Below are 16,550 nucleotides of genomic sequence, written 5' to 3' on the forward strand. Positions count from 1 at the left end.
GCTCGCCTGCCCGCCGTGGAGCAGCTCAGCCAGAGCTGGCCATGTGTGTCCCATGCCCATCGGGTATTTTTGTCTTTCAGGACTTCTTCTGCCAAAGACAGCAGCTTTGTGGAAAAGATGAAGAAGACGGTGAGTTTTCTCCATGTCTGTGCCCTTTATGGGGTGGGGAGGGGGTCATGGCCCTGGTGGACCGGGGTGGAGGGCACCTTCACTGAACAGGAGGGAAGAGAGGGCGCAAACATTCTCGTCTAACCAAAGCCTCGAAGCTGCTCTGCTTGGCCAGGACAGCGTACTCTTCTTTTCTGGGTGTTTCCTTCATGAACACTGTGAGCCTAGCCCCTCCCTCCGACACGGGGCGGGCGGGGGGCGGGGGGTGGGGGGGCTGTCCCTGTGCGCGCTCCCAGTCCAGGCCCAGCGCCGAGCAGATGGATGTAAGCCTCACAATAGCTGTGGCCAGAGCACAGCTACGGTGCTCTTTGTGTTCAAGTATTTCATTTTATGGGAGAGTGCTGCATTCACATGCTTAAAATCCCAACAGACTGTTCAGGGGGGAGCCTCTCTCCTGTCACTGCCACTCATCACCATTGTTCTTAGCATTTTGTGGATCCTTCTAGAGCCTCTGCACACATACCAAAAAAACCCTAAACTCTTACTTTACACCTTTTCAAAACACAAAAGGTGGCATATTACATGCACTGCCCTAAACCATGCTTTTCTTTACCTTTCTATTTTTAAACTTTCGATCTGTGTTGGAGCTCCTTTGATAGTAATTCAGAGACACCACCTCCTTTACTGTGGCCGCATCGTGATTTCCTTATGTGACTGTGAATACGATCTTTTGTTTGGACTTTGCCCTGTCAAGGGGCACTAAGAACATTTCTGACCTTTAGCTCTTAGAAACCATGCAGCTGCGGCTCTGGAGACCACTGTCCACATCTGTAAATACAGTCTGACCCCAGAAGGGGAAGTGCTAGATAAAGTAGAGTGCATTAGTAATCGTGATAGGAGCTGCCAGATTGAGCCCCCACCCCGCGCCCCCAGGGTCGCACCAGGCACTCTCATTAGCAGCATGTGCAAAGACCTATTGCCCCACAGCCTTGCCAGAGAGTTTATCATCCAAGTTTGGAGGTTTGCCAGTTTTCTAGGTTTTAAAAAAAAGCTATCTCTGTGTATTTCTAATTTACATTTTTCTTATGAATGAGTTTCAGCAGATTTTCGGATGTTGTGATGGCATTTTTTTTTTTTTTTTTTTATAGATTCTCCTCCATTCAAATCTTTTGCCCACCCTTCTGTCAGGATTGATCCTTCTCGAGGAATTCCTTAAAATGATTAGGGAGATTATCCCCTTGTTTGTGACAGGAATTAAAAAATATTTTTCCCACTTAATAGTTTGTGTCTTGACCTGGCTCATCGTGTGTGTGTGTGTTGCTGTGTAGAAGTTGTACAGGGCACTTTATTCCTCCTGTGACTTCTGGACTTTGGGTTATTTGCAATTTGGATCATTAAAGAGAAAATAATTCTTGCACATTTTCTTCTTAGTGTTTTTTAGTTCTCTCTCGTTCATAATTAGAATTCAGTCTATTGAGAACTTATCCTGGTATAAGATGCGAGACATGAACCCAGGGCTACGTCTTATACCCACTAAGCTCCATGTAATAGCATCTGTCTTTTCCCCACTAGTTTTATCGAATACATAATTCCCATACATATTTGGGCCTTTTTCTATATTTTCCTGTCCCAGCATTTTGGCCATCTGCAGACAGTATCCTACTGAGGTTTAGAAAGCTTGTTTTAATTTCCATATTGCTAGGAAATAGCACCCCATTCTTATTTTCCTGTTTTCCTGGCCATTATTTTATATGTATTTGTCTGGGACAACAGCTTTAGTGAGATACAGCTCACATTCCATACAGGTCACCCTTTTAAAGTATATACTTCAGTGTTTTTAATGTATTCCCACATTTGTGCCAACCACCACCACAATCCATTCCAGAACATTCTCGTCACCCCAAAAACACCCTGTATCCATTAGCAGCCACTCCCCACCCCCTAACCTGCTCTCCCTCAGCCCAGAGCAGCCGGTTCAGCCACTTACTAGGCCCCTTAGAGAATTGCCGGTTTGGGACCTTCTGTATCACAGAATCATTCCGTATGTGGCCTTTCGTGGCCGGCGCCTTTCACTGAGCCTCACGGCTTTGGGCTCCATCTGCCTCACGGCATCTCTCCTCCTCATTGTCAAGTAACGTTCCAGTGGAGGAATTTCTTTCTCCACATGACCTCGAGGATGAAGTTGTGGAGGTACAAAGAGCTGTTCGGATATCACACCTCGTACTGGTTCCCGGATCGAGGAGGGGAGAACTGACCTCCTGTCTGCCGAGGCCTCCGTGCCACTCACTTTGGTTGAATCCTTCATCGGTGGTTTCTTGCCAGTTCCTCAGAAAGCTTATTTTGAGTATTTCATGTGTTTTGATGCCACTGTAAACATTTAGCTACTATCTTATATCCTTTTTTGTCCCCTTAACCTGAAATCATAAGATTTCCTGTTTCACTAAGTAGTTTTTGTAGTGATTATTTAAAAATACATTTTTAGATGATCTGTAGGACATTCGGGAAATATAAAAGGTATGAGAATGCTTTAGGGCAACTATAACCCATACGTTTCCTTTTGTCCTTTGTACCCTCACGTTAGGACTCTGCGCACAAACCAGAGAGCACCCCAGGGATTGGGGGCACTGGAGCCCTACCATAGGGAAACCTCATGTCCACAGAAGGGCCCAGAAGGCGACCTGTGCCTCACTCGCACCTTTCAGATCTTGCAGAGCATGTCCAGTGGGCTAGACCTGATTTGATGCACCCCTGGCCACAAGGGAGTCTGGGGAATAGAGGTCCGGTTTCTCAGCAGCTGCGGCAGAGGCCATGGGGAGGAGGCAGATGGAGTGAGGAGCGTGGGAGCCCATCCACTGGGTCCTTTCCTATCGTCTAGATTTGTATAATGTGGATTTAGGAATCGCCCACGGTTCTCCATTTGGTATACTGCTTGCGAGTCTCCCCCTGGCACACACACACGTGTGTGTGAGAGCAAAATACATAGATGTACACGCAGTGAGTCCAGAACAAAATGGGAGTGTGCTATACCTCCTATTTGTTCACTTTTTTTTCCACTGAACATTCCATTGTGTCTTTTCATGTGTCACTTAATAATCTGTCCTAGGTATGATCTTGCAGCTGTGTGGCTGGGTGGCCTTGGTCACTGTCCACCACAGTAGCTGTGGCAGCGAGACGATCACTCCAAAGTGACTAAGGAGGACTTGAGGGCAGCCCGGTGGCTCAGCAGTTTAGCGCCGCCTTCAGCCCGGGGCGTGATCCTGGGGTCCCGGGATCGAGTCCCACGTCGGGCTCCCTGCATAGAGCCTGCTTCTCCCTCTGCCTGTGTCTCTGACCCTCTCTCTGTGTCACTCATGAATAAATAAATAGAATCTTAAAAAAATAAAAGAGGAGGACTTGAGGCAGGAAGGAAGGGGGCCCCTTGAGGGACCCCACCTGCCTAGCCTGCCCTGCGGTCACCTCGAGTCTCTGGTGAAGCCTGTGGCTCTTGGTCCATCACTGACCCCCCCGTGTGTCGGCCCTCTCTAGGGCAGGAACATCATCGTGTTCTACGGCTCCCAGACGGGGACAGCGGAGGAGTTTGCCAACCGCTTGTCCAAGGACGCCCACCGCTACGGGATGCGGGGCATGGCTGCAGACCCCGAGGAATATGACTTGGTGAGCACTCCCCACACCCCGGCCCTTCCAGTTGCATTGACCAGGGTGCCCAGATCATGGAGCCGTATGTGTAAAGGGCTGAGCCAGCCAAAGGGACAGACAGGAATGGGCAGCCCCTGCCATTTGTCCGGGCAGCCACGTGGCCCCAGGCGCGCAGATGTGAGCTCTGGGCGCCGTGCATACCCAGCCTGCCCTGCTCCAAGCTCCCTGGGCTTTCCTGAGCTGGCCCAGTGTGGGGAAGGGGGCTCAGCATCAGGGGATCGGGCACAGCTTGAACAGTGAACAGGTCTCAGCGGTCCGGGAAGGAATTGTTTGCCGTCTCCCTGCTCTGCCCTCAAGCTGCACAGCCCGGGAGGCGGCCGTGCAACCCTGGGCAGTGGGGGCGCATCTCACAGAGCCCTGCGGCTGGGCTGAGACGAGGCCGTATTAACTCACGTGTCTCTTGTGTATTAACTGTAACCAGAGCAGGAAGAGGGCCCACGGGGCCGGAGCACTTCTGGAGGGACTGGGGAGCCTGAGAATTGGGGGGTTAAGGCCCCCTGTTGGAGCTGCGGGACTCGGGCCCACTTCCTGCTGTCTGCTGCCCCTAGCCTCTCTAGGGGGACCATGTGGGGCAGGCCTGCCCTGCTCATTCTCCTCCTGGCCTTTGCTCTGCATCCTTCCCCGAGCACGGCGGCAGCTCTCCAGAGCCCAGGAAGCTTCCAGTGGTCTGCTTGCCTGTTGGTGGGGGGTCAGGAGAGCTAATGACAGCCAGGCCTGCCTGAGGTAGAGGCAGGGGCCAGGGAGGGGAAGAGGCTGGCAGGAAGCAGGTGGTCTTGGGGAGGCGTCCAGCGTCGCCATCCTGCTCCTCCCCTGATGGGGTCCTTGCCAGTCATGGCCCAGGTCTAGCCTGCTGCCCACGTCTTTTCCCTCAGACCTGGGCTCCTGTCCCCACCCCACCCCGACCTTCAGTCTCGATGACCGCCACTGCCACCCATCTGTCTGCAGACCTGTGTTTTAAGTTGGCCTAACAGTTCGTTAGGGCCTGCTGTGCTCCCAGGACTTTGTGGGATGATGAGGTTCTCCCCCCGGGGGCACAGGGAACCAGGTTCTGAGTGCCAGCTGGTGGCCCAGCACCCACCCTGCTTCTGCCTGTCACCACCCAGGCCCCCACATGTGTTCTTTTGTGCCTGCTGCTCCCTTTCCTATGGCAACGTACCGCCGCCACTCAAAACTAACACATCTCTAGTTGTCCCACTCACTGGTTCAAACGCCAGCCACCTCCATGCAGCCCTCCCTGACTGCTTGGATCCCCTTCCCGAAGGAGCCCTTCTGTCCCGTCCCATAGCACACAGGACATCCCTGGCTGGCAGCTGCGTGGGCAGGGCATGGGCTCGTCTGTCTGCATCCCATCAGGCGCAGATCCAACGTGGCTCAGTCATGGGTCACTGGGCCTGGGCCCGGCTCTTGTCTCCCCAGGCCGACCTGGGCAGCCTGCCAGAGATCGAGAACTCCCTGGCAGTGTTCTGCATGGCCACTTATGGTGAAGGGGACCCCACAGACAATGCCCAGGACTTCTACGACTGGCTCCAGGAGACCGATGTGGACCTCTCTGGAGTCAAGTATGCGGTGAGCCAACCCATCTTCCTTCCAGGGGCTTTCCCAGCCTGTGGCACCTCTCCTGGGCCTCTGGACCCCGTGTCCAAGGGGAAAGCCTCCAGTTTCTACCTCATTCTGACCAGTCAGGGCAGGCAGAGGTGTCAGGACAGGGGGCTTCAAGCTGGGGCACCTGGCGGGGCGGCCCGGGGCAGCCGCCTCTTCTGCCCAGGCCCCACGCTGAGAACATCTCCTCCCCTGTCCCCAGCCCCACTTGGCTCCAGGGGGCATTGGTTGTGGGACACTGAAGTCGAGAAAGGCCTAGCAGGCTGGCCAAGATGGCCTCCTAGCAGGGCCAGGAGCACCAGGTGGGCAGGGGGAGCAACCTGCTGCCCACCCAGGGTTGAGGCTTACAGGCTGCATGGCACTGAAACAAAGCCACTTCCAGGGGCAGGGGGTCCTGCCTCACAGAACAAGATGTCTGACTACCATGGAGGCCCAAGGGTGCAGCAGAGAGGCCCACCCCCGATCCCGACCCAGCCTCAGACCCGCTCCTCTGTCCATACAGGTGTTTGGCCTTGGGAACAAGACCTACGAGCACTTCAATGCCATGGGCAAGTACGTGGACAAGCGGCTGGAGCAGCTCGGCGCCCAGCGGATCTTTGAGCTGGGGATGGGCGATGACGATGGAAAGTGAGTGCCTGCCCCCTGCCCCTCATCCCCAATCCCACAGTGTTGGGGCCGACTGTGGCACCTGAGGGGAGCGCGAAGCCAGGCGTCAGCGAGTCTCCTGCCAGGCACCACCCAGGACAACGGACGGCGGTCCCCACCCCACCCCCCTGCTTTACCCCATCCTCTCGCTGCCCTGGGTTAGCACAGATACCCCAAGCGCTGCCCAGTCCCTTCAGTCACATCCCTGGGCGGCCTCCAGCTGCGTGGGGAGGGGGTCGGAGGCCCAGGGGTGCCCGGGGTGGCCAGCCCGCGGCAGGGGCTCCCTGGGGCTGGGCTCATTCCCTCCTCTCACCAGCCTGGAGGAGGACTTCATCACGTGGCGAGAGCAGTTCTGGCCGGCCGTATGCGAACACTTCGGGGTGGAAGCCACCGGAGAGGAGTCCAGGTGAGGGTGTGCCCACAGACTGGGTGGGCGCCAGAGCCCAGTGCCCCCCAAGGGTGGGAGACCAGGCCTGGTGAGGTAATGGGCTGGGGGGGACACATTGAGAAACTGGTAGAAGCTCAGTCATAGAATGAGAGGGTCCCAGTCCCAGACTGAGGCACTTGGGCTCTGCCTGGAAGTGAGGGACCACGCAGGGCTTTCCTCGCCTTATGACAGAATGACCTCAAAGCCTGCAGCACCCCAGGCTGCCCCAGACCTCCCTGGCTCCGTGTCCACTCGCTCTCCTTCCCACCACCTCCGGACCCTCCCCACCTCACCCCGTCTCCCCTTTCCAGCATTCGCCAGTATGAGCTTGTGGTCCACACAGACATAGACATGGCCAAGGTGTACATGGGAGAGATGGGCCGTCTGAAGAGCTACGAGAACCAGAAACCGTGAGTGGTGGAGAGCGTGGTTGGGGGCCTGTGGCCCTTGCACACCCAGCAGCTGGCCATCCCGTGGGGCCTCCTTATCCCCCCCCTCGTCCAGGACAGGCATGGGTGGGAGCACCACGATCTCATCTCCACCACACAAGAGGGCATGAGGCCCAGAGCAGGGAGGGGAGGCTGCCCGCACCCTGGCCCTAGCTCTCCCCTGCCCCCTCCCAGTGGTCCCTCAGGCCAGGGCCTGACCCCGGGGAGACTGGAGCTTGGTGTGTTGTTCATTTGACATCGTGCTCCATAAAGATCCCGGGAGGCGGGAGTGTAGACCAGTGTTCAGAGCAGGATGGCGAATCTGGCTGTGGGTCCAGGTTGAACGTCAGCACAAGGGCTCACTGCTTTAAGACCTGCCTCAGTATTTGGACTTTTTGTCCAAAAACAGTGTTCCTCTCTTGGGTTCTTGACTTGCCTTGCTCCTGGGGGCACCCAGGAAAAGTCTCTCTGGTGCCCCCAGGATTGAAGACCGGCAGCTCTGCCTTCATAGGAGAGCCCCCATTTCAGTGACCCTGCAGAGTAAAACCATATCTGCCAGCACACAGGCCAGGGTGGGGAGCCGTCACCAGCGGGCCCATCACCCTCCGTCTTGGGGAGCCATCTTCAAGGGGCCAGGTCCTCCTGGGTGGCATGTGGCAGGTCTCCCCCGGTTTTAGGGGCCAGCCTCTGTTTCCTTATCTGTAAATGGGGAACAGATAACCTAGCTCTGTTCACTCGGGGGGGTTATGGGAGCGCTGCCGTGGATGGACCTGTGGATGGACCCGTGGGAGAACCTTTCACACAATTGGAGAGCCTTCCTGGGGCCCTTGGAGGCCAGCTCTACGGTTCCCCGTGTCCTGTGAAACCAGAAGGGTCCCTTGGGGGCAGGGAGATTCAGATGGAAGACCTGGCCAATCACTGAGCTGCCCTCCTCCCCACCCAGCCCCTTTGATGCCAAGAATCCGTTCTTGGCCGCGGTCACCACCAACCGGAAACTGAACCAGGGAACGGAGCGCCATCTCATGCACCTGGAATTAGACATCTCAGACTCCAAACTCAGGTGCCAGCAGCCGCCCCTGCCCCCAGCCCACTTGGGGCCTCCAGGCCACCTCCCCCACCCCACCCCACCTAAGCCTCACATTCCCCTCCACCCCCCAGGTATGAATCTGGGGACCATGTGGCTGTGTACCCAGCCAATGACTCTGCCCTGGTCAACCAGCTTGGCGAGATCCTGGGTGCCGACCTGGACGTCGTCATGTCCCTGAACAACCTTGACGGTGAGTCCTGGAATCTAGGCCGCCCGGTCTCCTCCAGCCCGGGCCGGAGGCAGCTGGTGGAAATGAGTCCCCAGGGCCCGAGGCCCCATGGTTCCAGGTGCCAGCGCAGCGGCCACCGACCCCAGATCCTCCTCCTCTCTCCCCGCAGAGGAGTCCAACAAGAAGCACCCCTTCCCCTGCCCCACCTCCTACCGCACGGCCCTCACCTACTACCTGGACATCACCAACCCACCCCGCACCAATGTGCTCTACGAGCTGGCCCAGTACGCCTCTGAGCCCACCGAGCAGGAGCACCTGCGCAAGATGGCCTCCTCCTCGGGCGAGGGCAAGGTAGGCCCGTCCCTCCCGCTGCCGGCACCCGGGGCGCCACCACCTCGGTCTGCGCCTTACCCCGCTCCCGTCTCCCCCAGGAGCTGTACCTGAGCTGGGTGGTGGAGGCCCGGAGGCACATCCTGGCCATCCTGCAGGACTACCCGTCCCTGCGGCCCCCCATCGACCACCTGTGCGAGCTGCTGCCCCGGCTCCAGGCCCGCTACTACTCCATCGCCTCGTCCTCCAAGGTGCGGGGCAGCTGGTTAGAGAGGGCAGGGCCTGTGGGGTGCCCTAAACTGTGGCCCCAGCTCTTCCGCAGGGGTGCGGGCAGACAGCTAGAGCCCAGGACCCAGCGGGTGGGACACCACAACCGGCTCCCAGCCCGTGTCCAGGGCCAGCCAGGAAGGGCTTCTGGGGAGCCAGGGGCACCCCGAGGGTGGGGAAGAGCCCTGAGCAGGACCCCAGGATGGAGGCAGGGAGGGCAGCCACAGGGAGGGAGCCTCAGGCGTGCTCACCCCACCCCATCCCAGGTCCACCCCAACTCCGTGCACATATGCGCGGTGGCCGTGGAGTACCAGACCCGGTCCGGCCGCATCAACAAGGGCGTGGCCACCAGCTGGCTGCGCGCCAAGGAGCCAGCCGGGGAGAACGGGCACCGGGCCCTGGTGCCCATGTTCGTGCGCAAGTCCCAGTTCCGCCTGCCCTTCAAGGCGGCCACCCCAGTCATCATGGTGGGGCCCGGCACGGGGGTGGCCCCATTCATCGGCTTTATCCAGGAGCGGGCCTGGCTGCGGCAGCAGGGTAAGTGTGCGGGCCTGGCCGGGGTCTCTGGGGTCCCGTGAGGTCCCGTGCAGCCACGTCCCTGCTCACTCCTGCCCCACCGTCCAGGCAAGGAGGTGGGGGAGACACTGCTCTACTATGGCTGCCGCCGCTCTGATGAGGACTACCTGTACCGCGAGGAGCTGGCCCAGTTCCACCAGGATGGCTCCCTCACCCAGCTCAACGTGGCCTTCTCCCGGGAGCAGCCCCACAAGGTGAGGCCTTGGGGCTGGGGGCGGGAGCCGGGACTCGCATGGGGCCGCCGCTCACAGGGTCTCTGCCTCCCCCCCAGGTCTACGTGCAGCACTTACTGAAGAGGGACAAGGAGCATCTGTGGCAGCTGATCCACGAGGCAGGCGCCCACATCTACGTCTGCGGGTGAGTGAGGGCAGAGGAGGGGGGATGCAAGGCCTGCCCGCCCATGGGGGCGCCCCCCGGCATAGCACCCCTTCTTCTTGCCCCAGGGACGCTCGGAACATGGCGAGGGACGTGCAGAACACCTTCTACGACATCGTGGCCGAGGTGGGGGCCATGGAGCATGCCCAGGCCGTGGACTACATCAAGAAGCTGATGACCAAGGGCCGCTACTCCCTGGACGTGTGGAGCTAGAAGCCACCCGGCCCCACCTCACTTGGCCCCTTGGGCCCCACAGACTTGCCTCCCCGTGTAATCATTTTCCTGGCCCCCTTCTGCCAGTCTCCAGGGATGGGTTCTGCTAGGCCCTCCCCCAGGGGCAGAAACTGGTCCAGGCCCCGAGGCGCAAGCCCTGGAGCACCCCAGCCCTGAGGCAAGTGGTCAAGGGTGTGTGTTGTGTGAACACCTCGGGCCCGGGGGGGGGGGGCTGCGCAGAAGGGGCTCCTCTCGCAGAGCTGGGGCTCAGCCCCCTCCACGTTATTTTCAATGACTGTAAATAATTTTAAATACTCTCTCGTCCTTGGAATAAAGTTCTGTTTTCTGTATTTGGCTGCTATCGCTTGAGTAGGTGTGGGGTCTCCCCCTGGGTCCACTCATCTCCGAGCCCCAGAGACAGCAGCTCAGGTGCTCCACACACCCCAGGCGTGGTAGCGCCGAGGCCCCGCCTCACCCATGGGAGAGCACACACCTCAAGCCACCTATCTGCTGCTCCTCCTTTATTCAGGCTGCTGGGGCCAGTCTTCCTCCTCTAGTGTCGCCTTCGGGGCCCACAGAGCCCACAAAACCCCAGGGAGAGCGGAAGGGACCCTCCCGGATGAGGGGAGCCTGCTATCCCCTTCAACACAGGGGCCGGAAGCCCCTTCCAGGCCAGGGGGGCCGTGGGGAGCCAAGCAGGGGAAGACCCAGACTCATTCTTTCTTGCTCCCGTGCCGCTGACTGTGGAATTTCTGGTGCACAACCCGCAGGGTGGTGAAGAAGTTGCCGAGGAAGAGGAGGAGGAAGGGGAAGCCGCACATGAGCACCTGGGGGAGGAGAGGGGATCAGGTCAGGGCCGGGCGATGGCCCTCGCGACATCCCACCTAGGGCACCCGGCTCACCTGCCACTCCTTGCACTCAGGGTCCCGGGCCAGGTTGAACAGGGTCAGCGCATTAAAAAGCTGCCAGAACTGGGAGGGAGGGACGTGGGAGTGGGGTTCAAACAGCAGAAGCCAGTCCCCCGTGAGCCCACAGCCAGAGCCAGGGATGCCGGCCAGACGCTCGGGGGCAGAGACAACTTACGTGTCCAAAGAAGAGAAAGGGCAGCAAAAAGGTGAGGCCGCGCCACATCCAGGACTGGAAGCCCTCTGTGAGGAGGAAGGGGCAGGACAGGAACATCTCTCAGAGGCCCGGGGGTGGGGAAGACCCCTGCCCGTCAGCCCCACCCCCCACCCCAAGGATCCCCAAGGAGCGGAGGCAGCTGGCTCACCCACAGTGAGGTCCATGGTGTGCCTCTCGCCCAGGGCCCGCAGGCGGTACAGGCAGCCGCTCTGGTAGTAATACTGCAGGAACTGCACAAAGCCTGGGGGCAGGGGGAGTGAGAGCGGGGCTGACAGTGCTGGTGCCCCATGTCCTCAGCCCAGCCCTCCCTGTGGAGGAGCCACACCTCATGTCCTGAGCCAGGACACATGTCCTGAGCCACACCTCATGTCGAGCCCCCCCAAGACACTCACTCTGGTACATGGAGAAAGACAGGAACTGGTTCCGGAACTTCTGGTACATGAGGCCATCAGGCCTAAGGCAGAAAGCGAGGGAAGGGGAGTGAGCTCACTCTCTCTCTCTCTGGCCCGCACGCCCCCAGGCCCTGGGAGCCAAGCCTGGCCACTCACCACGTCAGCATGACTCCTGACAAGAACGTAGACACGTAATGATGGAAAACCCACCAGCCTTTGATCCTGTATCAGAAAGCCACTGTCACTCTGGCACCCTCCCCTGCCCCGGCCCCGAAGACCAGTGCTCGGGGACGGGGAGCCAGGCCGATGCGGGAGGAAACCAGTACCCTGGTCCCGCGCCTCCCCAGAGGCCGCCCCAGCCTCCCCGACCCCGGGAGCATGTTAGGCCCTGCCCTCGCCCACCGGGAGCCATTGTTGATGAGGATGCTCTCTCGGATGGTCAGCGTGCAGTAGTACCAGACCAGCAGGAAGTTGAAGGCGGCATCTGTCACCCTGCGGGGGATACGGAGGGTGGGCGCAGGCGCCGGCAGGGAACAGGGAGCGGGGCGCGGGGCGCGGGCCTGAGCAGCAGGACACTCACCTGGAGTTGAGGAGGAAGCGGCAGGTGAAGGAGATGAGGATGAGGATGATGGTGAGGTAGAGCTTGAACTTCTCATACTCGTCCTTGTAGGCGAACCTGGGTGGGTACACACTCGTGGCACAGGCTGGGCTGCCAGCAGGGCCCCCCCACCCCAGCCTCGGCCCGCAGGAAGGCTCCTGCTCCAGACGCGCTTCCGTAGGCAGCTTGGGGCCGGCGGGGTACCAGCAGGGGACAGCGGCCCTGGCCCCCCAGGGCTCAGCCAGGGGAGCTGGGGCAGGATGCAAAGGACCCAGAAGGGCAGAGAGCGGGTTGGGAACCAGCGGACGATGGCAAATTACTTAGCCTGCTTGCTCAGGAGTGTCACGTTGACATTGCCCAGAACCAGGCTCAGGTACAACCTAGAGGAGGGGATGCCAGGTGAGGAGAGGCCCCGACAGAGGAACGCCAGGGGCACAGAGCCAGGGGCCAGGCCAGGAGGGGGCCGCCACCCCCCAAGCGGCCTTCCCTGGGTAGTGCTTAGGGTTCTGACCTGGGGGGTGCGGACCAGCTCCACTGGAAGGAAACACTGGGCTCCCGCCTTTCTGCCTGTTCCCTGCTCCCAGGGAAACCAAACATCCTGCCTTTGTCCCCCCAGACCCCCCACCTCAGGGCCTCCCGAGCAGCCTGGCTCCCCGACCCCATGGAAGCCGTGTCCACGGCTCTAATCGCCCTGTGGGCCAGGGCAGGACTCATGCCTGTGTGCACACCACCCCGTCACCCATCCACCTCCGAGAACCTTCAGCCTGGAGCCCCACATCATGGACACGCTGGGGCCCCCTCCCAGCCAGAGCGGGGTCCCTCAGAAACTCTGCTCGTATTCTGACCCCGGGTGTCCAGCCTCCCAAGCTGGTTTCACCATGTGGACCCTGGCCCTCCCTGAGGCTCCCAGGCTGCTTGACCCTGGTCTCCCTTCCCGAGTCAGCTGAGTCGCCAAGCCCCCTTCCACGTCAGCCACTTTCTTGTCAAGCCCATCACCCCCAGCTTCATGATGCCATCACTCTGCCGACAGAGCCTGTGTGATCACCCCTCTCTGCCGGCGAGCTCCAAGAGGTGACCAAGCCTGTGTGCCTGACCAGTGCGTCGACAACCTAAGCCCTTGTTCACACTCGGGCCGTGGCACAGGCTCAGAGGGGTTCGGAAACCTGCCCCAGGCTACGAAGAGTCGATGGGGTGTGGTGGGCACTTGGACCAGGCCACCTCTGAGCATCACCACCGGCTCCCTACGCCATCCCTGCCGAAGCCTCGTCAAACCCTCCCTCCTGGAAGCTGACATCTCCAGGACCCCTCCTCACCCTCTCTAAACACCCTCTCATCACAAATGAGAAGGCCCCATGCCCCACCCTTGCCAGCTCCCCAGGGATCTCCCTTTGGGACTCCCCTTTGCCAATTCTGTGCTCTGAGGGCCGAGCTCTCTGCAGGTAGACATGCTCGAAGATTCCCTAGGTACCAAGTAACACAAACAGCCAAGCACAAGCCTCCCCCTGCCCCAGCCGCTTTCTCCTTCTACTCACCTCCAAGCTTTTGAAGAGCTGCCTACACTCACCTGTCTCCCCATTAGCAACTTCCCCTCCACCACCCTGTAGCTGATCCCTGATTTCCATCCCTGACTTTGCCCCTCTGTATAGCACTTGACACCAACACCCACCCCCCCACCCCCACCCCTACCCCAGGGCCGTCTGATCTGAGGCTACCCACCGCTCCTTCCTTCGTTGCCCTCTGGGACATGCTCCTTCCCCGCTGTCTTGCTGCCCGTGGCCTCCACTGGATGTATTTTACTCAACCTAGGGTTGTGCACGGTCCCCTGCCATCCCCCTCGGCAACCGTGCCTGGCCTAAGGGTCACTCTGCCCAGCCTACTGGGCCTGAAGCCAGCTCGGAAGCCCAGCTTTGCCTCTGGCCTCCTCTCCACCTCCCACCCTGAGCTCTGGCCACATGCTGTCCCCACCCTTCTGTGCCTGCCCAGCTCACTCCTTGATCCTCTAAGCTTTCCCTGACCACCATGCTGAGTGAGGTGCCCCTCATTGTTGCTCCTCCATCCCCCGTCCTTCCCCCACAAAACACCCATCTCAATCAACTGTCACTGTCACTCGTGCCTGCCTGCTCAGCCCAGAGTGGGTCCAGGGAGCATCTGCTGGCCAGGTGACCAAGTAGAGCAAGACCATGCTTCAGGCCACTCTCCCAGGAGTGTCTGTGAATAGAGCTCAGGGGAGGGGGGTCTCACCCATTCTTCTTGGGCAAATAGGCCTCCATATCGAAGAACAGGCCCTGGCGCTCCTTGATCTGGTTCTCCAGCTCCTGCGCAGCCTCTCTGGCCCCCGATTGAAGGGAGGGTTTACATCTGTAGGGCCCGCGAAATCCAGAGTCAGAGGAGGGGAGTGGGGTGGTGGGTGGGGTGTGTCACACTGGACCCCTGTGGGGCAGGAGGGCAAACAGGGGCCCTGGGACACTCAGGAGTCAGTGCCAGTTCTCTACCTGCCCCAGATCTGACACTCATCCCCAGCCCTGGGCCAGGGGGGTATGGGAGGCTTGAGCGGGGTGGGGGTGGGGGGTTCTGCGGGGGGTGAGGGCCAGTTCTAACTTCTTCAGGACAAGAGCCAGCTCCTGGAGCCGCTTTTTCTGCCGAGTGATGGAGCCAGTACAACTGTTCTGCAGCTTGATCAGCTCTTCCAGCTTCAGGCGGTATAGCCGGTGTGTCTCCTGGAGAGCAGGCAGGATAAGGCTCAGGCTGCTGGCAAGGCCCCTGAGCCAGCGCCTGCTGGGCAAGTGGGGGGTGGGGGTGGACAGGGGCTCCCTGGGAGGGTCTGAGCAAGAAAGGAGGCAGCCAGCCCAGGGACCCCCTGAGGCTGTTCTCTCCCTAGGGCCAGCCAAGGGATGGGGCTCTCCCTGCAAGCCCAGAAGCCCTTGCAGCATCCCCATCCCAGAGACAGCATCCGGTCCCAGAGACAAACTAGCTCCACAGAGCTTGTCTTCATCTCAACCCACCCTCTGTTGTCCCCACCCCTCTGTTCCACCCTGAGTTAGGATTCCAGGAGCCTGAGGCCACTCTGGTTCTCTGGGATCCTCCTGCCTACCCAGCTGGCTAGTGCCCGGGGAGCTGGGGTTGTCCAAGAAGCCTGCTGCTCTGGCACTCCCAGCATCTGCCTCCCAGGTTAAAGGTTACCAGGCTTCAGCGCTTAGAACCACCGTGAAGACCAATTCTTTCACCCCTCCCCCAGCACCTTTGGCCCAAAGCTTTCCAGAGCACTTTGCCCTGGTGGGTGAGTTTCCAGAAGAGCACCCTGGAGACAACAAGGGGCAGCACGAGGAAGGTCAGGCAGGGGTCAGTATGGGAAAGTAGGTCTGCCCTGCTCTGGACTCCAGGAACACTAGTGGCAGCAGGGTTGGCCAGGCCAGGGGGCGGCAAGGCTTCAGTGCAGACAGGAAAGGGCTGGAACCAGTCCAGAAGCGACAAAGGCATGACCAAGTACACAGCTGGCCCAGGCTCTACCCTTCCTAGGTCTTGTTTCTGGGGCCCTAAAAGGGCTACCACACCCCCTCAAAACCCCACACGTGCGGCGTCTGCCTACCCCTACCAGCTACTCTCTCCTGTCTGCGGGAGCCCTGCTGCCGTCTCCCTGCTGGCCTCCCCACAGAACAGCACAATGGTCCACACAAGCCAGACGCAGGCAATTCCTCCCGTGGCTCCCCAGGGCTGGGGGAAAGCTTCCCACCGTCCTTGCCCCAGGGCCCTGCAGGGTCTGGCCCACCCGCTCCTCCCCAGCTCTCCTGACAGCAGCCACACAGCCCTGCCTTCGGGGGTGCTGTCCTTCACCCCGGACCGGCCCCGCATCACTTCCCCGGCCCAGGCCCCCGGCGCTGCTCCCCGCTCCGCCCGGCCCGCGCCCGCCGCAGGTTTGCTGAGGGACCCGGGGCCCGGGGCTGTGACTCAGGCGGCCACTCTCCTGGGAGAGGGCGGAGAGGGGGCAGGGGTCGCGGCCCGCTTCCGAGGCCCCCGCCCAAGGCCCCCGGCCGGCCAGGCTCAGTGGGTTCCCCGGCGGGGTCGGGGCGGCCGCGTGGCCGCGATGGGGAGCTGCGGCCGGACACGCATTCGAGGCCGAGGGGAGGGTCCGGCCAGGGCCGCCAGGACCCAGGGCCTCGCCGCCCTCCGGAGCGACGCCAGGGCCTCCGACCCTTGACCCTGAACCCCCTATTGCCTGACCCAGGGCTGCCCGACCCTTGACCTCCAGCCAGAGAGACGTGGCTCAGAGCCAATGGGCGCCCGCACCGGGACTCACCTGGATGCTCTGGAAGTCCTGCTGCAGCTCCTCCCAGTCCCGCAGGCAGTCGCCCAGCGGGCCCGGGGCCGGGGCTTGCATGGCTGCCTGGCCACGCGCGGGACAACCCGAGTCAAGAGCCGCGCCGCAACCCCGGCCCGCCCGAGGCGCCTCCGCCGCCTCCGCCGCCTCCGCCGCCGCCCCCGGCCGCTTCCGGGCTCGCGCCGCCACCACCACCAATGGGA

The 16,550-nt window shown here is 60.6% G+C and overlaps 2 protein-coding genes across 7 annotated transcripts in view; one reads left to right on the forward strand and one right to left on the reverse strand.

Moving 5' to 3' along the window:
* LOC121487991 (NADPH--cytochrome P450 reductase) overlaps positions 1–10,270 on the forward strand; it is a 61,341-nt gene extending 51,071 nt beyond the window's left edge. For all 6 annotated transcript variants that reach the window (XM_041750166.1, XM_041750165.1, XM_041750163.1 and 3 more), the window contains 14 exons: positions 81–129; positions 3,634–3,762; positions 5,221–5,370; positions 5,906–6,030; positions 6,365–6,454; positions 6,787–6,885; positions 7,847–7,963; positions 8,062–8,180; positions 8,329–8,510; positions 8,591–8,740; positions 9,023–9,293; positions 9,381–9,526; positions 9,604–9,689; positions 9,776–10,270. In XM_041750166.1, the coding sequence (XP_041606100.1) occupies positions 81–129; positions 3,634–3,762; positions 5,221–5,370; positions 5,906–6,030; positions 6,365–6,454; positions 6,787–6,885; positions 7,847–7,963; positions 8,062–8,180; positions 8,329–8,510; positions 8,591–8,740; positions 9,023–9,293; positions 9,381–9,526; positions 9,604–9,689; positions 9,776–9,920 (1,858 nt within the window). In that variant the 3' untranslated portion in view covers positions 9,921–10,270. The remainder of the gene's footprint in view (positions 1–80; positions 130–3,633; positions 3,763–5,220; positions 5,371–5,905; positions 6,031–6,364; positions 6,455–6,786; positions 6,886–7,846; positions 7,964–8,061; positions 8,181–8,328; positions 8,511–8,590; positions 8,741–9,022; positions 9,294–9,380; positions 9,527–9,603; positions 9,690–9,775) is intronic.
* A 156-nt stretch (positions 10,271–10,426) lies between these two features.
* TMEM120A (transmembrane protein 120A) lies at positions 10,427–16,528 on the reverse strand. Its single transcript, XM_041750168.1, has 12 exons — positions 16,327–16,528; positions 14,631–14,749; positions 14,274–14,390; positions 12,353–12,412; positions 12,015–12,110; positions 11,837–11,926; positions 11,591–11,656; positions 11,435–11,496; positions 11,191–11,283; positions 11,004–11,068; positions 10,823–10,891; positions 10,427–10,747 (listed from the first exon to the last, which is right to left on the reverse strand). Exons 1-12 carry the CDS (start codon positions 16,405–16,407, stop codon positions 10,634–10,636), a joined length of 1,032 nt encoding a protein of 343 aa, XP_041606102.1. The 5' UTR covers positions 16,408–16,528; the 3' UTR covers positions 10,427–10,633.
* Between the last annotated feature and the right edge of the window lie 22 nt (positions 16,529–16,550).

Source organism: Vulpes lagopus, chromosome 3, assembly GCF_018345385.1.
Source record: "Vulpes lagopus strain Blue_001 chromosome 3, ASM1834538v1, whole genome shotgun sequence".
Taxonomy (NCBI): domain Eukaryota; kingdom Metazoa; phylum Chordata; class Mammalia; order Carnivora; family Canidae; genus Vulpes; species Vulpes lagopus.